This window comes from Salvia hispanica, chromosome 2 (genome assembly GCF_029641045.1).
Source record: "Salvia hispanica isolate PSC_SH4W2 chromosome 2, Shi_PSC_v1, whole genome shotgun sequence".
NCBI classification, from domain to species: Eukaryota; Viridiplantae; Streptophyta; class Magnoliopsida; order Lamiales; family Lamiaceae; genus Salvia; species Salvia hispanica.
In genome coordinates this window covers 28,313,973-28,336,157 of record NC_142693.1, presented here as the reverse complement: position 1 = coordinate 28,336,157, position 22,185 = coordinate 28,313,973, and the positions used below count along the sequence as shown (strand labels likewise).

Here is a 22,185-nt window from a genome sequence, read left to right as displayed (position 1 = left end):
GAGTGGAATGAGTAGGTGGAATATGGGGCCATTTTACCATTTATGGTAATTATGAACCAGGACTCCCTTTCACGGACGGACCAAAATAGAAAAACGGGACTCTTATTCGCAGACGGAGGGAGTACTTATCGATCAAAATTATGAATTTTGGTTAAATTTTGTATTTTCATAAATTTTAAAAATAATTTAAAATATATTAGCAAATTTTATATTTCGTATTTTATTTCTAAGTTCATTGCATGTAAGATAAAAAAAAAGTCCACATTGATTTAACTAAGTCAAATAGGATAAAAAGGCATGTAAGTTAGACGGATATGGTATTGGTGATTGACCCGTTATGAAAAATAACAAACAAAATGTAAAAATTATTGTATTTTATAGTAATATCATATTTATAGTTCATAGAGAATACTAAAATTTGATCAAAGCTATAATTTTATGAATCAATATCATTAAAGTAAAAAGATATTAAGTTTGTTGAAAAAAGTCGAGTGACAAAAATAATAAAGTAAATAATATTAAGTATGCTCATGACTCAATTTTAATGGGACAATTCAAAAAATATTCTATTTGTTCCATTACTAGTAATTTCTTTTAGACATTAAAAATTAAGAAAATTAATTAAAATGAAAATAAAATAAAAAAAGAGAATAAAAAATTTAAGTGTTCTTTTGTTATCGTCCACCTTCAAATTTTTTTTATTTCATGATGTACAAAATTTATTTTAAGAAAAAATGATTCGCCTTGCCGGAAGTTGATGTCGACTCTAATGGATTCTTGGGATCGGAAATTTACTAATTTATGTGGAATTTTTCAAAATTTTATGATGCAAATCTATTTAATGAATATTTCAATGTTTAATTAGAACGAATTTTATCTTAAAAGGGTTATTCGTATCTGAATTAAACTATAAAGTACGTAGTGCCCAAATTAGACGTGACCAATACTAGTACTAAACTTCTAGAATTCTCCATAACACTGAATCTACTGTATATTTTGGGGTAATATAGTCCTGACTTTGCTTTTCTAGATGTAAGATATTCTTTTCAAAAAAATAAAATTATTAAAATGCTTAAGCTTATGCAGTAATTTTTTTTATTGTACTATAACCACCAACTTATTAGAGTTGTGTACGCAAACGAGAATATAAATTATTTTACAGAAAATGAACTATGATAGTCTAAGTTGAGGTTTTCTGTTCATACAGTAAGAGATTAATCATCTTATTAAAAGATTGAATTAGGGTAGTCTATTCATACATAAGTAGTAGTAGTCATAATTTGTATGCTCAATTATGTGATCATAACCAAAATTAAAATATGAACTATTCAAGACATAAATGTAACTTAGACCATCCACAACGGGCGAGAAAAAAAGGGGGGACTCATCTCGGTGAGACGAGATACGGGGGTGGAGACGCGTTGCGAGCGTCTCCTCCCAGCTAGCACGTATCGAAATGTCAAAAATAGACTATAGTTTAGGCGAGGGGGAGTATAATATTATGCATAAGAATATGCAAGCTGGAAAAGATGGGAATAATTATCAATAGCTGTGATTTGATTTTGAATAGACATCATAATAATAGATAGCTCTTTTAACTCATCATAACAAAAGATAGCTCTTAGACAAATAGTGTCTTATTTCAACCACAAACATCATAGTGCATAAGTACATGATAAGCAAAGCCCTCAACAGATCCATATACATGATCGTCTCTAACAACATAATCTAGCATTATTGTTCGGAAGAAATATTCTAAGATACCTGCATAATTTATACAACAAAGTGGTCAAGGGAGCAATAGCACAGATTTTATGATGTAGAGTGTAGATTCAGAGACATGCTCATGCATTAACTTTTGTCGCCCAGCCTGCAATGACATGTTCTTTTGCAGCCTGAGTCTTCTTGAAGGACTCCCGAGAATAGAGCAGCTGTCGTGGAGAGAGAGGGAGGGACACATTAGCGGATTATGGTTTTTATACACCAGCAATACTTGGTACGTGCAATATACAATATACCAAGGCTCGTGTAAAAATTAGACGTCAGCACATATTTGAAGTGACACAAAATGTTTTAGAGATCTTCCACAGTATAACAATTAGTGACAATTTGGAGTAAGTGTAAAAGCAATCTTGAAACAAGACACGTTTACCTTAATATGGGAGTTTCGGCAGAAAAAGAAGTAAAGTAGCAAGACGAGTTAGCATCGAAATTTAACTAGATAGTGCCCATCTGAGACCGAATCATTTTCAAGATAGAAACTACTTTGAAGAATAATTTGATTTATAAGGCTCTAAAGATGCAAGCAATGATGCTTGGAGTATGAAAATAGCAGTCTAAGTTGGTAATTTCAATAAAGATGCATGTCTCTCATGAGGCTAAGTGATACTATTCAATTACTATTTTGAAATTATATCCGAAGTAAAAGAATTATATAATTGTGGTTGGAACTTGGAACCAAAGAAGACACAAGTTGATAGAAAAATCAATTCACATTGCGCATGAGTCAAAAGAATTCGAAAAAAAAAAAAAAAACAGATTTAGTAATAACAACGAAAATACCTCCTTGTACTTATACACATGAGTCAAGCTTTGGGGAATAGTCCAACCCTTGAAATGGCCAAGTGCCACATCAACATGGTAAAGCTTAGGTGCCAAACTCATATCAACAGCACAAATGTCTGCTCCATTGACATACGGTCCCTGAGTAGCAAAGATGAACAATTCCAGTTATATTCACCCTTTCCAACTTATAATATCATCCTAAAGTAACACGTTAACTAATTCACAACCTTAGTTTTCAGGTGCTCATCCAGAGCCTTCAATTCATCGAGCAGAGCTTGTTCTGTTCCATCACTGGCATCCTTGCTCATTAGGAATTTGAAAAAGCAAGGAAGTATCTTGGAGCCCCTGCAAAAAGGGAAAAAGGTCAATTTGCAGAAGCATAATTCTGTTTCTCATATCAACCTAGAAGCTTCAAAATGACACACCTACACTGATTTGAACTGACTCACAAAGCCTATTCTCAAGGGAAGAAAAGTTGAGTCACATAAAAGATTCAAAGCCTAAACATTGCATTCAAGCACAACTCAAAAAACAAGATTCTACTACAAAAATAAACAAGATTCGTCTACAAAATTAGATCCAATCCAAACATCATATTTCCATTCCATCAGCAGCCAATTGTGAATTTATACCCACGAAAACTGCTCAATTGATAACTCATGCATATAAACATGAGAATGAAATCGAAATGGGAAATGTTCTTGACCTAGAAGCTTCATAGTGAACATTCGCGCACACACACACACACTCTCACACTGTTTTGAAGCTTCAGAAAGAGGTAATTAGCAGAACCATAGATTTATTTCTCATATAGACATAGAATTTCACACACACACACACACACTGTTTTAAAGTGATTCACAAAGCATATTCTCAAGAGAAGAAAATTTGAGTTACATCAAAGCCTAGAAGCACAACTCAAAACAACATTCAACCACAAAATTAGATCCAAACTTCACATTCCATTCCATCAGCAGCCAATTTTTTATTTAAATCCATCAAATCAGCTCGATGATAACTCATACACATACAAACACGAGTTCAAAATGAAAAAAAGAGGGGAAATATATACACTGAGGAGACTTCAGGAGGAGCAGCGAGAGAGGGATTCGGGAACTTCTCCTCCAAAATACCAACGATTACATCCGAATCAGCAATCCACTTGCCATCATCGAACTTTATGAGCGGCACCTTCCCTTCCGGGTTCACTTCCAGAAACCTAACAACAAACCATCGAGAAAACTAGTTAAAACCTTTCCCAAAAACCCTAAATTCAGCTGCTTTTTGAGCTAATTACCACTGGGGCTTAGCGGCCAAATTGATCAATTGCTGCTTGTACTCGACTCGCTTCTCCTCCAAAGTCATCGTAACCCTCTGGCAAAACGGGCCTAAAATGGCAAAGCAGTTCATCATCACATAAAAAGCTCATTTTTTGAAATAACACACGAAAGTGTGTTTGTTGCGTGAATGAAGTGAAAATTGTGGAGGAAATTGGAGAAATTACAGTCTCCGAGAATGTCAGGAGCGCCAGTAGCGGCCTTGACGCAGATCTCAACAGCCATGGGTGGAAGTTGTTGGTGAAATATTTAGCAGAGAGAAGAATCGAGAAGCGAATATGAGAGTGAAGCGTCGGAGGTGAAGATACAAACTATTTATAGGAAAAAAACATTATTTTTACGTAATTTTATTTAAATTATATTTGCTGTAATGTTATTTAAGAATATAAAAATTTTAAGAACGTTGAATATTGAGCTTTGAAACCAAATATAATAATTAGAGAAACATTAAAATGTTTTAAATTCTGATTTGGACTTTTTTTGCAATTTGACGCATGGAATGACGATTTAACACAAAGATGCATGTAAAATTAAACAGTAATTTAAAGTTTTTTTTTTTTTACTATGTTTGGATTGTTGGCAATTGGCATCGGAGATATGCTAATTTATATTATTACTAACTTTTCTGTAAATTTTTTGTGATTCAAATCCATTTGTAATGAAATATCGGTGTCTTAATTAGAACGAATTTTATCTTTAAAAATCTGCATTAAAGTATGTAGGGCCTTAATTGGAGGCATGAAACTATTAGTACAAAACTTCTAGAATCCTCCAAAATTAATTCTGACTTTGCTATTCTGGATAATATTTAATATAGATGATTCTTTATAAAATAAAACAAATTAGCTTATGAATTTTTCTTACTACTACTCCATATCGTAAGGCATATTAACTTTCAGAGAATCTTATGGTACATGATTAAGTTGAGAGTCACTAATATGGAAATATAAATTATATAAAGTTGAAAGTTTTTTATAGAGAAATTAATTATCTTATTAAAAATTTAATCAGGATAGTCTTAAGTTGAAGATTTCTATCATACTAGTACAATTTATGTCTTCAATCTTCATTATCCAAATTTGCTCTATTCAATAATATCTCCATTGGCAGATAGAAGCCTACTTTTTTTCTGGCATGAATTTTAAGAAATTTGAATAAAGTGAATTAATCAAATGTGAACCCTATTTTTGTTTATATAAAAGGTAAATGAGATTTCTATTAGCCGAATAGATCAAAATGACAAAATAAAACTTTATTAGGGACGAGGAGAGTACCATGGAGTGGTAATAATCAATCAAAGCAAACACAGAATTGCAACTTACATGAACAATTAACTGAAACAAATAAAAATAATTACATGTTAGAAACTCAAGCTAGTTACATGTTAGAGAATGTGAAGTAGACAAAATTCGTTTAGCACTCTTGAACTCTCTGCCTGAACCTAATCAATAAATGTAGGAACAAAAATTGGAAACTACAATTTCTCACCAAAACTTGAGCACCGTAAAAAGCACACCCAAACATCAACCTAGCTACATACATGTATGTACATTGTACAAAATGGTGCTCCAACCTGAGTGACGACGCTGTATACAGTCTACTTGTCCATATCAAGACATCGATCCTTCGGAAACTGAGACATCCGGACAAGTAATTGGCAACAAACGAGTTCTCCAGTTTAGAGACATTGGTGTTGATGAAAAATAAACCCCCAAGACTCACAAATTCAACATAATGTCCAATCTGCAATTCAAATATGACATTTATGTACTGGCTGTTAGGAAACTATAAAGAATGTACTTTAGAAAGTAGAGGAGCGTTCGTTCATAAGCAATGCTATAGGTGATTGAAGTATGTTGAAAACGGGAGATTGGCATAAGTACCTGAAGATGGCGGAAGCACCAGAACTTTGCAAAATTTCAGCATACAGAAGGAAGCTTTAGCTGGCTAAATAAAATATGCAGCCATTTCAGAATTATCAGCCATAAAAAAAGGCTTTACTTCGTCTGTGGGATTTACCAGCAGCTCTGAGTAAGGGCCTAGATGCAGTCTCAACCAGTATTTAAAAGAACTCTTCAAGCTTACACATGGTGAAAGAATTCTTCCGAAGGGTGATTTCAGAAAGCATTGCCTCTGAACCGATATAAAAAAGAACTAGAGCGCAACGTCCAATTTGTTTAAACCGATAAGCTATTTCACAGCTTAACCATGAATTCGTCTCGCAGCTAGAAAATGAGAATCGGGAGAATTGAAGTGAATTTCTTATCAGGCCAGGTAGCTGAAAGTGAAATATATGGCTACTCATTTGACAGCTGAAGCAAGCCACGCATCTGGAGGTACGGATTTTCCAATAGCTTTTCATTGTTGCTCTGTAAATACAAGTGTAAAGTATCTCAAACACCAAATCAGGATGATAAAAGGAACATTTACATAAAAGAGTTACAAAAGCATATAAAACAACCCGAATGAAAACACTGGAACAAAAGTGTCCAACCTCTTACCTCTGTGGTGTGATAATGTATTCTACCCTGGACCTAATTTGGGTAATCATAAAGGGTAACTAAGATGTAGCGTAAAGTTTTACATTCTCATAAAGGAAGCACTACAGTCTAAGTTTGGCAGTGTGCTTTGTTGCGACTTACTGGCACCAGACATTCTATGACAGTGACCAAACTTTATTGGCTGGTCACAGTGAATAATTATCACACAAGATTTTTTTTACTGCATAAACAAACATAAAACTTCGAAAATAATCCATAACTTTCTACAGATATAAAACTTTATACAAGAACGCACCTGTTGAGCCTTTGAAACAAGACTCTGAAGTTTCCGCTGGTAATTCTCTGGCTCCTCGGTCATCATTCTCTATGATATATAAGTTTAAATCAAATTAGTTTAATATCTTCGACTTTCATTGTTCAAAATCAGTGAAAGACACCCTGTACTTGCCTTCAAAAGAAAAGTTGAAGAGTAGTATGCCACTCTTGCATCTGTATCATCCAACAATTCCCTGGAAAAAATACACACAAATATGAAAAATTATTTCAAAATAAACTCAATAAACAGTGAGAGAAGCTGATAGTTTACCAGAAGAATTCTTCTCCACCAACATCTTTGAAAGCAGCAGGATCTGCTGTGCATTTACCAATCAAAAGCAGCAGAAGTGTAGCCCTTATGTCTGATGTGCCACCAGGGAGATTTCCTCTCCCTTTGCTACCTACAGAGACACCTAATGCAATATTATCTGTCGCAGCACCAGCAAGTTGGATCAAAGGCCAGTAAAATAATGCAGCAGGAACACGAGCAATCAACTGCATGGGTACAATGGCTTGTCCACGAAGAAGCAGGGCTGCCATGGATGCAGTATCGCGAATTGGAATCTGCATATTTTTTCCAACTATAGTGCTAGGACTTCCAGTAAAATCACTGTGATCAATGTTCTCTGCTATGGAGGGTCGTTCTGCCCCATCTAACTTTTTCATTCTTTCTAAATTCATGGAATCTTGCCGGTGCATTGTATCTCCAAACTTTGTTGCAGTCGTATGTGCTACTTTCAAGCATAGTTGAGACAACAGAATATCACACATCTGTGCATGTCCAAGAAAAATATGAGTAATAGCATTACAAAATAAGTAGCACAAACAATTGTATAGCTAACTATTCTCTATGAGACTCTAATGTATCAGGAAGAGAAATTCATTTGGCCAATGTTCACTTTTCAAACCTAAGAATGGACAGGCAGGCAGGCAGTGTATGCAGCGACAGTTGTGCTGTAACATGAGTAAAGGGCACAATCATACATACAGCAATGCCTAAAACCACTAATTCAAAATGAAGAAAGAGAATTTCTTTGGGCAATGGTCATCAACAAGCAACATGTAAGAAATCACACCAGCATCTCCTTAAATTCAACGAATATGGAGATTCTGTGCCCTACATACTAGAGATAGATGTTTAAACAAAGCAGAGTAGTAGTGAGTACCTTTAAAATATTCATTCGATCAGTTTCGTTTTCCTGAGCCATCAGCGATAAGCCACAGCTCATGATATCTATCACCGCATTTGCTTTTTGGAGACGACTCTTGTCATGTCTACGGTCCAGAGTTTGACTACGCATTGCCTGCTGGACTTCCTTTTCATCCAGTAAAAATTTACACTGGATCAGCAGCCTCTCCAAAACAAACAGAAAGCCCCATCTGATATGGTTATTTTTTGACTTGAGAAGTCCACACATAAGCCAAATAGGTAATGGAATATCTAATGATGCTGAATAATCATTAGCTCCAGCAAGCAAAATTTTCTGCTCCAAGTTTTTAACACTTGAGAGACTCAGATCTCCTTCCCTGTTAACTTCTGCAATCAGCAAGTCCCCCAACCACAGATACCCATTCTGACGATAACATTCTCGTTCAGAGTGAAGAAGAGAATGTAAAGTGGTCCAGCAAAGCTTTGCACTCATAGCAGTATTCCCAGGAACTCCATCAATGCTTCCAATAGATTTTAACGATTTTGTGATAGTAATCATTTGGATGAACTCTTTGTCTACACGAGTAAATGATCCTATGAGGGCATCAAATTTCTCAACAATCTTCTCCAATAACTGCAATAGGAAATAAATTTAATGCACAATTAATTAAGTTTATCCATAAATTCTACCTCTACTCCTCTAGGCATCCTCTGACACATGTCACCACATTGTAAAGTTATCTCAAACAATGGAATGCAGAAAGGAAATGAATACAATTTAGCTTTGAATGCCAAAAATATAAGAGGCGTAAGTGCCAAAAAGGTGAATTCGACATAGCAAAGGACATGGATAACTGAGCCACTCATTTGGATAAACCTTGAAAGCAATAAATCCACTGGGGAGCTTATACTATCCTTTCCATGTAACAATCAAAATGTTGCTTCCAAACCATAACAAAATCCATTAGATTTGGTTATCCCATGTAGCTCCACCTCATAATTGGGAGATGCATATATAAAGATCCTCTAGAAAGAATTTACCAAACTTATCAAAAGCTCAACTAGAAATATAGAGAATGAGAATCTCATATCTACATTATCCAGATACTTTTTAACATATAGAGATGTATACAAGTATGATACTCCCTCCGTCCCTGATTAATTGTCACTCTTTTCCATTTCGGTCCGTCCCTCAATAATTGTCACACTTTATTTTTACCATAAATGGTAAGTAGGTCCCACATTTCACTAAATCACTTCACTCACATTTTATTATAAAACGAATATAAAAAAGTGGGTCCTACATTCCACTAACTTTTTCAACCAACTTTTCTTTACATTTCTTAAAACCCGTGCCCGGTCAAAGAGTGACAACTAATCGGGGACGGAGGGAGTATTAGATCAATATAAAATTATAACAATACACTGTACGACAATGTAAAAGTCAAAGCGAAATATACCATCAAAAGCCGTTCATTATTAGGATATGTGGACAATGAAGCAGAGATCGATCTCCTCAACAGTTCTACAATGCCTTCAACTCCCAACTTGACAGAACTATGCAGTGCTTCAGGTGCATCAGCAAGCACTAGCAAGGTAGCAATAGGTCGAACTTCATCATCACTATACTCAGAAACACCAACAGCCATACAACTCTCATTTATTTTATGAAGAACATAGTCAAAAATCACAAGATATAGATTTCTCCTCTCTTCTCTTGAGGTTGACAGCACTAACTGCATTGGCCAAATGAATATGCAAATTCAACAAACATCCTTGTAAATTCATCCAAAAAAATTGTTTTGTTTTCTAATATGGAACAACTGATAAGAACTCAGATGTAGGTAATATGGAAGCGATTTAGTGGTGCTTGGATTGAGGGACTATGGTCACGCATGTAACACATAGCATTACAGAAATAGATAATAGTCTCATACATAATATGCAGCTAGTTAAAGATGAAGATCTTCATAGTACCTAAATATCTTGGTATATATCATCCTTATGGATAAAATCTGGCTTATAGGAACTAATAATATCATACCTCCCCAAAAATAAAGTCAATTCCACCAATCAGATCGACTTGGTTAACAAGAAACAAAGGACTGGCTGGAACATTTTTATCAGGTTCCTCGGGCATTTGATAGAAAAGGTTTGTCATCATGCAGATAAGCTTGGAATGGACTATTTCTGCCCAAGTATTTTTTCTACTGATCTTCATCAGTACTTCAATGACCTGTAAGCAAACAAAAAGCAGGAAACAGCTTGAGGTAGGAAAAACATGTGGAACAAACGGAATTCAATTTCTGGAAAGTTAATGGAGTATATCTTTAAGAACACTTCTGGAGCTATAATCTGTTGGGAGGTTTTTCAGCCACGCATGACACACCCACAAATATACGAAGTTCTTTTTCTTTTTCTTTTTAAGCATAGCATTCGTCATTCATCATTCATCTAAGTATATCTTAGAGATCTTTAAGAAATGACAAGTAAAAAAATTAAGGTAGATTTCAGTAAAAGAACTTGGCTATGTTAAGTTCGTTATTCTGGCGTTGTCATTCTTCCTCTTATCATATTCATCTCAACCATCAATTTTACTCAAGTTACAAACCAAAAGTACTTGGATCAAGATAATTGATGTAATTCACAATCTAGCAGTTCTTTGATTTCTCTGACAAAATCCATAGTAATACTCCCTCTGTCTCATTAAAAATGAAACATTTTCTAAAATGGAAACAACATCATCTCTACTTTTTCATCTCTCTTCCTTTATTCTCTCTTCATTAACTCACAAAACAAAACTACATAAAATCCCGTGCCAAAAAGCAAACGTGTCATTTCTAATGGGATGGAGGGAGTATTTTGGTAGATCTCAGACCCAGAAGAAGCAAGGACCCACTTCCTTGTTCTTGTTTGCCAGTTTTCTGCTTTTCTTTTTACTGATTTTATAGAGATTGCTCCAGGACACATGTTTGTGAGTCCTAAATTAAGTGTTGTCCTCAGCAATACCTACTAATAATGTTTCAGGAAGATCATGTTCTAGAGACAACAACCATCCATAATTAAGGTCAGTTGATTTGCGTCAAGACATGCTCAGGAATCAGTAGATTACAAGAAAGCTGGGTCAATGAAGTACTCACTCTAATGTCAAGGCCTTTTAATCTGCTTCGCCGAATCTTGCCTCTATCACAAACAAAGTACAGTAAACAGCTCAAGGAAGAAGCCCAGACAGCCTCTTCTTCCTCTTCTATCTGTGAAATGCATGTATCAAGTAGGAAAAGTTAATAAGAATCGCGATATATGATCTAATAGGATCACTTGTGGTCTGAAAAAGGAAAATCAAAGGGTCAACATGATCAAAACACAGAAAAGTAAAAAAAGATGAATGGTTGGACCTAGCAAGACGTATGGTTCTAGTAATACAAACAATCTGCTTGCTTATTCATCCAACTTTGGCTATGACACCTGAAGGGCAGTTCTTAGATTTTCTCCAGTTCGTGATATTTTCTCTTTAACTTTCAGTAAGATCTGTTTACCAGGCCCTGTTCAGATGATAAAATGTGCATTGTTCAAGATATACAAGTTCTGACCTCATAAGGATCTTCGTATAATTACTTTTCACACCCTAAACTGTGTCCAAATAAAGCCTTTAATTATTTGATCTAATTCTGAAGTGGTAGGTTGGAAGTAGAGGCAAAAAAAGGTGATGTGATGGCTCGTTCTTAAAGATGGAATCGGGAGGAACAGGCTATAGGACATGCAGGCTACAATCAAGAGTCTTAAGAGGCCACTGCTGTGGATAAATGTGCTGAATTAGAATTCAATACTTAAATCTGGCAAAATAAGATGTCTTTTGGAATGATAAATGTCATCTCCAGAAGCCTGTTTGCTTTAGTTGGGAAATGGGCACACGTTCACTCTGAGGATTGAACCCTAGACCTCACTCTATACACAGAGGACATCCAAGCGGACTCCAAAGGCCAAATGATGCTTTGGTTCCATTATAATCAAGAAGTGAGGCACTAAATTGCATTGGAAGATCATAATGTTGCATTTCAAGATTAAAGATATAAAGGATTTATCTTAACCACCATATCAATTCCAATTCTTGATAAACAAGACTAATGAAGATGCTGCTTTTGCTTCATTTTACATACATATTTAAGATGCAGCTAATTCCATAGAACCAGCAAGCATTTCAAACAACTTACGTATTCAGAAGCAAACATTATTGATATTTCAGCTACATCATACACCAATTTGAACTTCTCAAGTATTTCAAAGTTAACTGATTATGTTCTATTTATAATCTCTAAGTATAGTGACTTCCAGTGCACTATTTCAATGACACCCAGTCGTATCATTGGTTCGAATTTCGAAAAGCAACCTTCCATATAAAACTCTACTTGTTAGAACTTCCCTACATAATTGGCTGGGATAGACTTAACAGTAACAAGAAGCCATTCCCTAAGGGTAAATCCAACAAGATCATGCAGTAAATACAAAGAATCAGTAACCCAAAAGACAAAAAGAAGATTAAAAGAAATAATAAACCATTACAGATCTTTTTATCACAAACAGGTATACCTGTACAAGATGAAGCATAACCTCAAAGAGAATGCCCAAAATCCAACATTCAAACTTCTCAATAGCTAATGAATTTCCTGTTTTCCTGAAAAAGTCAGTTTTTGTCCCATTATTTGAATCTTGAGTTCCATTGTCAAAGCATGCTTCCTGGGAGTACTGTTCATCAATCATTGTGGATCCATCAAGTGCTGGAGGCTCCAATAAATGCGCATGCACTCCAAGGTTAATAATCAAATCAAAAGCCCGAGTTTTTGACATCACTCGGGGAGAATTTAGCATGTCCTATAATTTATTAAGAAAACATTAGATTCCTTATATGGTCAACTTATTATCATGTGGAAAAATAAGCAATACCTCTAGCAAGGATAGAGCAAGAGGTGCAGCTGTCTCAGCATCTAAAACATACCTGCAAAAAAATGTCAGGAGTGAAATCAGTTGAGCTGCTAGTTAAAAGTACTGTCAGCTATTTATATTACCATCCACTCCCTAAAAACACTTTAACAAAGCTAATTTAGTCAACTGTACTCAGATAATTGGTAGTGAATTGCAAAAATAAGACAGTTGCGTTGTAGTTAATAGTGTAATCCCATACCTATTGACAACATTAATATATAGTATTAAAATTATCTTTATTTTAGAATCAGTAAAATTGCTCTGCCATTAGAAAAGAATCAGTAACTGACACAGACACACATACACTCACACACACACGCATGCATAAAGATTAGTTGATCGAATAAAATGCTTCAAATAATTGAGAAAACAGAAATCACATATAAAGTTATCTTCTTGTGCTTGATATCTTATTAACCCAGTCATGAATAATGCCTTAATTTAATCCTCGTTCTTAGGCTTGCATATAGAATGAGAGAAGGAGACTGCTCCTGTATGCAAATCGCAGAGTCATAATACATAAGCACGAGCAGTAGAACCTACATGTCAATTACAAGTTTGACAAGAACACTGACAGCCGCATCCATCGATGGCCTTCCACTATGTCTCAGTTTTGATGACACAGTTAACTGATTGGATTTGACATTAGAAGTCTCAGAACAAACAGCAGCAATAACCTCACATACCTCCACAGGATTTAATCGCAAGGGTTGTTGTTCACTGGCAAAAACCAAGAGATTGAGATTGAGATAAACAGGTAATAGAAAATTTAAAGTGACCAACTCAAAAATGACGAGACATGTGATGCATACAATGTATATTTCCATGCAGAAATAAATTTTAAGCAGAGACTTAAGGAGATAATCATGCAACAATAAAGTATTTGTCAGTATGCATGTGAGCTTTTACCTGTAATGGCGGTATTGAAATAGTGGTCTTGCGCGGGGGCGAAAGGTGCTCATAGGAGAATCTTCCCTGAAAATAAAGACATATATATATATAAATTAATATATGTCATTCTCAGTTATGCTCAGATTGCATTTTATCTCACAAACCAACAAGCACAAAAGAATGTCCACAGATTGATAAAACCTAAAATAAACGTTCATTCAACTAGGGAACAGGTAAACATGCAATTATATAGCATAGTATTCTTGCTAAAAGGATATACAAAAACATAAAAGAAAACATATCTCCCCCCATCCCAAAAAAGAAAGAAAGAAAAATAGAGTTTCAAGTCTTCTAATAGTTATTGTCCATGTGTACTATAATTAGTAACCTTAACGAGCAGAATCTCATTAAAGACGGAGTTTACTAGGAGTCAGCAGATTGCAACTTACACTTCATATAACTTTTCTCTTTCATACTCCATAATAAACAACGTGTAGTTTCAATACCTGGTTCCTCTAGGAACATGTAATATCTAGCCATACAAAAATAAACTAATGTAAACATTCTTTTTTAAGATCTGTTTTCCTTGTGTAATATCCAATAACATTAATCAAGCCTCCAATATCTTGTATCGCTTGTGTATGCATAGGACAAATTATTTAAAAGCATAAACTTAATCAATAGGTCATTCCGTTTATGATTTGCAAAGCTGTTGAGCATTAGAAGCTGAAAGTTAACTTATGTAAGACTCATAATTCAAAACAAATCAGGAATTGGGTATGAGATGATCCACCAATTATTCTAATATGGGAAGTCATGCAGATTTCATGAATAAGAAAGGGAGCATCATGTATTGATATGAAACATCAGTAGCAAGAAATTAAACATCAAGACCGCATTCAATGATTCAAATAATAGGATTAAGAAATGCGTACCAAATTTCATCAGTCCCCTGTTTGGAGCGTTTCAGTGCTGTTATTGCTCTCAAATGAGCAAAAGCTGAATTCGAATTGGTCAGAGTAGTCAGCAGTGAGGGCTGCAATAGTTGATCCAGAAAAGGCATCTCAGCACTCCCAAATATTTTCCATGCTTCACCCTTCATTTTTGCTTCCATGTCCCCGACAAGAAGAGCTGCTGCACCCACTTCTAGGAAATTATGAGTGCGGATGTCTTGCAGATTCGATATTTGATCACTGTAAGTGAGTACCTTCAGCATTAAGACATAAAAAGAGGTATACAATATTAGTGTATAACAGTAACTTGAACAGAAGAAGACCTCTTCGGCAAAAGATATGATGGCTGTTGGTCTCCTGACCAGCGCCATCTGAAAACATCAATCGCCATAAAGTCATCATTTTCAATTTCATCAACTTCTTCAGCTATTGGAGAGTCAGAAACAGATGCAATAGATGCATCCTTGCTCTCCAAAGACTCCTTGGCATTTGCAGGACTGAGTTGAGAGTTGAATGATTTACTCAATAAGGATGACAGAGTTGGCAGTGATTGCCTTGACGCAGGTGCAGCTCCCGCAAAGGCAGCTGGTTGGAACGAACGTTTTGGGATATATTGTGCAACTAAAGACCGAACATAGTTTAAGGATTTCACAAGTGCTCCAGATGCAAAGCTTGAAACAGGCAATGGATTCACATTTGTAGATGGTCCTGGATTTAATGATTGTTGACTTAATGAATGCGACCATGGCAACAGTTTCCGATGTGGGCTCATATCACACTCCGCAATTATACTAGTACAAAACCGATCAATCTGTAGTAAGGTATCCTCACTGGGTTTATATCTGCAATGAATAAAAGGCCTTGCGTATGAGATCCTTAGGCGGCATAGATTCACATGCTTTTTAGTCCTACTTGTGTGGTCTGAAGGTATAAATTTGATTTTTCACCCTCTGCACCACTTTATCCAATTAATGAGTCATAATTGAAAATAGTGATGATTGTTTAAAGCATTTAAAAGTTTGTTTAGTTTTCGAGGAGAAAGAAAAGAATAAACCAGTGATTGACATAGGAAGAAATTTACATTCAATAAATGAAGAGCCCTCCAACATCATCCACATTAATTAAATATCCAATACAAAAAATATTGTAGAAAATATTGTTCACTAGTTGTTAGTGGTGAAAGCTAAACCCCTAATAGCATAGGGGCCTCTTCTTACAGTCTTACAGGACAAAGGCCAATAATCTGATGAAAATATGGTTTGAAATTTTGATGTACTAAGAGCTTCAGCTAACTCTTTTAGACCTTTCTCCATAAACCTCTTCTATCATGTTTAAAGTAGCAAATGAAAATGTGTGGCTTTATAGACAATAGAGAATTGATGTCTATGTTGTGTTGAAGGATATCTATAATCTATCTAGTTGGATTGATAATGAATTGGATCTCCACGTGGTTATTATTGGAAAGTGCACCAACCGAACCATGATAAAAGAAAACTGGTTACTAAAAATGTTTTTATCAATTTTTAATATTAATAGGCCTGAAATGCAACAAGTTTAACTCCAAGTCTGAACTAGTGTAACAACGTAGTACTTCATAGTGTTGAGTGAACCATCAGGCAATTATTTTGATAACACAATTATCCATTGTGAATATGAAACATTCTGGCACAAGTCAAGGTCGCATGCACTCAAATCTCACGGATGCTTCTAATAGAAAGACAATATCCAATGACAAGATAAGATGTGATCACCTTAAAAGAAATCGCTTCAAAAGCGCCACACACCTTCCAACCACAGCAGGACTGTTTAAAGCATAGAGAGAGTAAGATGTGTAATTCTTATAACAACACTAACAGTAAAAGGAAAAGAATCATTTCGAAGCACAAAAGGTAAGGAAATAATTGCAAAATAATCCCTTCCCATAAAAATAGAGACATCTGGGATGGCGGATGGCACAGGTTTTAATGCATAATTGGTAAAGTAGGATAGATTATAGAAAGAAAAAGTTATTGGAGTGTGTTAGTGGATAATGGGGACCACCTCATTAAATAGAAAGAAGTTAACAAAAATAGAAGGGACTATTTTTATGGGACGGACCAAAATGGTAAGAGTCTTTATTTTTATGGAAATGAGGGAGTACAAATCATAAAATTTCCTCAAAGATATATAATCAAGAAAAACACCTTCGATAGGGTGACAGAGCATGGTATGTGGTATAACTGACCTTTTTATATCCTTACAAGATAAAATACTAGCTGCACAACTTTTCAAACAACAGCAAAAGCGTACCTGCGTTCCCGCTCTGCAAGAGTGTGTTCTAGGATCATGCCATATGCCAAGTCAATCGTGGCCTGTGCTGCCAAGTAATCCTGCCATGTAATGAACATATCATAGCCCATTTCTGTATGACACACCCCTCGGAAACATATACTACATCATACAATCATTCACAAGGTTAAAGTACCGCATTTAATCCAAAGGAAAGCACTTCTAAACTTTATTTCTAACGAATATGATTATGTGCGAGAAACAATGTTGAATGGAAAATTAAGACTTCTTGACATGGCATTCATGACTATCATCATTTGCAGTGGCATAACTCCGTCAAAGTAAAAATTGCTTCCTTAAAGTTTTCATCAACTTGAAACGGCATGCTGGTGCCATTTTCCAGAATAATAAACTCTCAACATCCTTTTTTTGCATTTTCATATTCCTCTGAATCTGAAGGACTAATAGTAAACTAGTCAAAACCCTGAGGCGAGCTAAAAATCGAATCTCAATCTCACGATCACTAGCATTCTGCAAACCACACCTCCATAGCTCAAAAACAACATCAATAAACCACTCCCCAGCTCGATTCACCCTCTACATCTACTCCACAAATGAACATCACGAAACATAACACATAATTTGAAATACAGCACAGCAATGTCCGCGAGAGAGGCTCAATTAGATAAAAAGAGGCAGCAGTAAACGAAATTGAGCAGGGGAAAATGGTGAGGATCCAAACCCGCAGGGTCCTGGACGCTTCGAGCTGCGAGGGAGCGGCGGCGGACAAGCAATCGGCGACGGCGCGGCGGAGGGGCTCGGGAGGCTTCTTGATGGAGGAAGATCTCAGGCGGGACATGGAGGTGGCGCCCAATTGCATCCGGGAGATCGTGGGGGCTCTGGAGAGACTGAAACTGGACGACATCGCGTACGAAAAGGTGCAATACGTGCGCTGCTGCTGGTCTGTATATATATACCTATGATTGAAGCATTCCGATTTCAGAGAAGGTTTAGAGAGAGAGAGAGAGGGAGCAGGGATTTTGATACAGTGAAGATACAGCTCGCCAGGAGCAAAGTGAAGAAACCAGAGAGAAGAATAATTTGGGGAGAATTGATCTGAAATTTCGACTTTCTTTTTTTAGTAATTATTGCCAAATATATATACATTTAAATTTAAATTTAAATTAAATTTAAAAAAAAATAAAAACTTAAATCTGACACTTTTTAAATCACAAAAGTCAGAATTTTGATGAAAAAAGATTCGATTTGACCCAAAATACGAATCGAATTTTATATTTTGTCCAATTTTAATCATTCGAATTAAGAATATTTATATTCACCTCAGGTTGAAACCAAAAAGGAGTTAGTAAAAGAATATTTATATTCACCCCGGGTTAAAACAAAAAGGGAGTAAAAAGTACTCCCTCACTTCTACAGTAATAGAGTCATTCTGTCATTTTGATACGTTCCATAGTAATAAAGTCATTTCTCTTTTTAGTAAAAGTCAACACATTTTTTCACGCATGTTTTAATCTCTCTTACTTTTACTTTATTAGTTTATTCTTCTTTCATCTCTCTATCTTTTTCATTTTTCATTTTACTCTCTCTATACTTAATTCACCTAACACAATTTTCTTATTCTTCGTACCGAAAAGAAACGCATTCGTTACTATGTAACGGTAGGAGCAGACGAGCAATACTACTACTAATAAAAATGAGTTCCAAACCAAATTTTCTAATTTTGATTTGAAAAAAAAAATCCGACTCAACTCGAAAATCCAAAGGGAATTTATATTTTGTTTAAGTTCAATTGTTCTAGTTATAAAAATAAATGTTCACCTCTAAACAAAACCAAAATAAATACTCCATCCGTCCCATTTAAGAGTCCCGGTTGAATACGGCACGAGTTTTAAGAAATATAAAGGAAAGTTGGTGAAAAAAGATAGTGGAATGTGGGACATATTTTTATATATTATTCCCTCCGTCCCATAAAAGTTGAGTCGTATTCCTTTTTAGTCCGTCCCAACAAAGTTGAGTCATTTCCTATTTTAAGAAAACACAAAACGTCTAATCACTTTTTTTTTATTCAATCATTTACTTTACTCTCTCTTATCTTTCCTACTTTTTTCATCTCTCCTATTTATTTAATATAAATTCTTAACCCCTGTGCCCAAAAGTTTTGTCTCAACTTTTATGGGAGGGGAGGGAGTAGTTTTTATATGGAAAAAGGTGAGTGGAATGTGGGATCTATTATCAATTATGAAATATTTCAACCGGAATGTCTAAAGTGCAACACTCAAAAATAATAAACTGAGACTCCTAAAGTGGGACGGAGGGAGTATATAAAAGAAAGTACTGAATTTGAGGGAAATATAAAAATATAACCAGAATTTATCACGTGAGTTTCGAATTGAACATATGAATTTTAGGGAAAAAATATAAAATATTTGACTTGAAAATCAAAATGAGAATTTATCAAAAGCTCATATTTTGAAGAAAAAGAAATCCGATTAGTCCCGAAAATCTGAACGAAATTTATAATTTTAGTTCAATCCAATTATTCAAAATGTGAACAAAACAAAAATAAATACATTAATTAATTAAAATGAGGGAAATATAAAAGAAAAATAATCTGAATAATCTGTATACTTCCTGGCCAGTAGAAATGTGCATGGACTATCCATAACAGGATAGAGAGAGAAACTCGAAGCTCAGCTGCTTCTCTTCTAACAATGGCAGTTTCATCACTCTCTCTCAATTTCGTCTCTAAGCCATTCACACACAACGTAAGCTCGACTCTCCACACGTTTAGATCTTATCATCTCGTGAATTTGTATTTCGTGTGTTGAGATATTTCAATGTGTAGTCAGGAGTGCGCGGTTGGATTAGCCCAGCCGAATGTGCCGCAGTTTCAACCACTAAGTGCTCGAAAATCGCGTCATTCGATGAAGAAAGTATGAACGGTTTGATTTTGTTTTTTATGGTTGTTTTGCGGAATGTGGATTAAATTTTTGGATCAATTTGTATGATTGCTCGTTTCACCTAAATGGATTAGGGATTTGGAGAAACTTTTGGTTTCGTAATTAAGTGCAACATTGAAGGCATTATTCTCGTGTGTTGTGAATTGTGATTATGGAATGCTTGAGCTTAATTAGTTTCATTAAGTCCTGTAATCTTGAATTGTGTTGTGATGAAGTCTGGTAAAGCTATTCTTGGATCATAGTGTAACAAAATTAAAATTATAATACTCCATCATCATCATAAGTGGTTCCTCAAAATAGAGCATTGCTTCAGTCTAATCTGCTCAACTTTTCTTTGATGATTTTAATCAAGTCTATCAAGAGAGAATTTATTACAGACAAAAGCAGTTTCTAAAACAGGAGTGAAACTAAAAGATTTATGTTCCTGGTCTTTTGCTACAATTCGGGTATGTCTAGGTAAAGTGAGGAAAATGTTTTTGGCCTCGAGCTCTCTAGTGGATTTCAGTAAGTTAGAGGGATCAAATCAAATGCCCCTTAGTTTTCAGCAACGGAATATCTCAAATTGTTTACTACAATTTGTGTCAATCTTAGGCGTGTGTGTGTGTGTGTCTGTGCCTGTGAATGTGAATGTAGAATCATCACATATATATACATTCATATATAATGACCACACATTGTGACCCATTATTCATAGACATAGTTGGTATCAACACCACTACATATACCGTTGTCATTGCTGTTATCCTTTCATCCATCCTGCTCTTATCTTGGCGCTTTTGTAGTCGGATGTAATCTGGTTATTGTAAAGCAAACCAAGATATATTCGGAGAGCAATAAAATGGCAAAAATAATTGCTTCTTTACTTCTCTATCAGCTCAGTGTGCTGCTTCTGGAAATTGCAAAAGGAGAGAGCTTATACTTGGCATGGGAGCCCTCACAATGAACACTCTCCGACAAAGCCCCCTTCTAGCAGAAGGTATTCCCAAACCTCGCAGTTTTATGCCAAATAACAAAATACCCCAATGCTTATATTCTGTCAAGAATTCACAGTGTGCATTGCATCAGTCATTTTTTTAATAGTGTGTTATTATATTACCAAATGTGATGTTTCTGTAAGTGTTTTTCACCTCCAACTTCAGCAAAATGAATGTTATGTTCTATGGCTTTCTTTGCACTGCATTCTTCTATTTGTACCAGTGTCTGAGCTTGATCCCTGTGTTTGGTGATGCAGAGATACCAGAAAGGTACAGTATATATGTCGACAAAGTTGACGGATATTCGTATTACTATCCCTCAGATTGGAGAGTAAGTTCTACAAACCAAGTTAAACTGCTAGCACTAGCAGGAAGTGTCTAACTTTCTTCTCTCCATAATTTCTACCAAAGGACTTCGACTTCATAGGCCATGATTCAGCGTTCAAAGACAAATCACTACAACTGCAAAACGTGAGATTGAGCTTCCTTCCAACGACCAAGACTGACATCCGTGAACTAGGACCAATGGACGAGGTGAATACCATCATCTCCATTCTCTTTGCATTGATTTGGGAAGACTGGATGAAATAATTCTAGCATAACATTACTTTGTTGCTACAAGGTCATTTTCCATCTCACGAACGACGTATACTCAGCACCAAATCAAATTGCAGATATATTGGACATGCAAGAGGTACCACCTTTCCCCTAAATATGCTGATAGAAACTGTGATTCATTTGATTCAATTCCATCTTCTGAGTGCAGAAAACCATCGATGGCAGAAACTACTGGACGTTCGAATATGTACTAACCTCCCCAAATTTTTCAAGAGCAGCTTTTGCAACCATCGCCATTGGAAATGGTATGACAGTTTACCTCTACTCCATCTTCAACTTGTTATTACATTGTCTCAAACCAGATGAACTTAAACTTCACATTAGCACCGGAGACTCTACTGTTACGAACATTCAGCAATCTCGATTTTGTGGATTCGTGCAGGAAGATACTACACGTTGATAGTCGGGGCAAACCAGAGACGATGGAGGAAGTACAGAAACATGCTGAAAGTGGTGGCTGACTCTTTCAAAGTGATGGATATCGAAAGTGCTCTATGATCAGAATTTCATAAGGAGTTGTTGTATTACTATTAGTCTGTGTATAATATGGTGAAATTCTTTAAAGCAACATGTTAATCTTGTATACCAAATAAACTACTCAAGATACATTTTTCAGTATATATAGCTCTCTTTTGATGCACTTGCACATCAT

At 35.5% G+C, this 22,185-nt stretch overlaps 3 protein-coding genes across 4 annotated transcripts; 1 reads left to right on the top strand and 2 right to left on the bottom strand.

The window, feature by feature from the left end:
* Positions 1-1,621: 1,621 nt before the first annotated feature.
* LOC125201649 (glutathione S-transferase DHAR2-like) lies at positions 1,622-4,228 on the bottom strand. Its single transcript, XM_048099849.2, has 6 exons — positions 4,070-4,228; positions 3,863-3,953; positions 3,638-3,784; positions 2,793-2,910; positions 2,563-2,703; positions 1,622-1,931 (listed from the first exon to the last, which is right to left on the bottom strand). Exons 1-6 carry the CDS (start codon positions 4,125-4,127, stop codon positions 1,845-1,847), a joined length of 642 nt encoding a protein of 213 aa, XP_047955806.1. The 5' UTR covers positions 4,128-4,228; the 3' UTR covers positions 1,622-1,844.
* A 1,009-nt stretch (positions 4,229-5,237) lies between these two features.
* LOC125200606 (uncharacterized) lies at positions 5,238-18,081 on the bottom strand. 2 transcript variants are annotated; one of them, XM_048098275.2, is made up of 18 exons: positions 17,703-18,081; positions 16,982-17,061; positions 16,444-16,494; positions 15,016-15,534; positions 14,675-14,932; positions 13,758-13,823; positions 13,392-13,568; positions 12,810-12,861; positions 12,456-12,737; positions 11,009-11,119; positions 9,913-10,104; positions 9,329-9,604; positions 7,885-8,502; positions 6,990-7,489; positions 6,852-6,912; positions 6,699-6,767; positions 5,786-6,271; positions 5,238-5,645 (listed from the first exon to the last, which is right to left on the bottom strand). In XM_048098275.2, the coding sequence occupies exons 1-17, from the start codon at positions 17,883-17,885 to the stop codon at positions 6,200-6,202; spliced, it is 3,567 nt and encodes a 1,188-aa protein (XP_047954232.1). In that variant the 5' UTR covers positions 17,886-18,081; the 3' UTR covers positions 5,238-5,645; positions 5,786-6,199. The 2 variants fall into 2 exon arrangements, with proteins under 2 accessions (XP_047954232.1, XP_047954235.1); XM_048098278.2 differs by lacking the exons at positions 5,238-5,645; positions 5,786-6,271; positions 6,699-6,767; positions 6,852-6,912 and adding an exon at positions 7,627-7,672 and having other exon boundaries at positions 7,354-7,489.
* Positions 18,082-19,609: 1,528 nt separating this feature from the next.
* On the top strand, positions 19,610-22,173 carry PNSL1 (PsbP-like protein 2). Its single transcript, XM_048121168.2, has 8 exons — positions 19,610-19,746; positions 19,827-19,914; positions 20,816-20,917; positions 21,173-21,246; positions 21,327-21,449; positions 21,538-21,609; positions 21,682-21,778; positions 21,916-22,173. The coding sequence occupies exons 1-8, from the start codon at positions 19,693-19,695 to the stop codon at positions 22,029-22,031; spliced, it is 726 nt and encodes a 241-aa protein (XP_047977125.1). The 5' UTR covers positions 19,610-19,692; the 3' UTR covers positions 22,032-22,173.
* Positions 22,174-22,185: the final 12 nt, after the last annotated feature.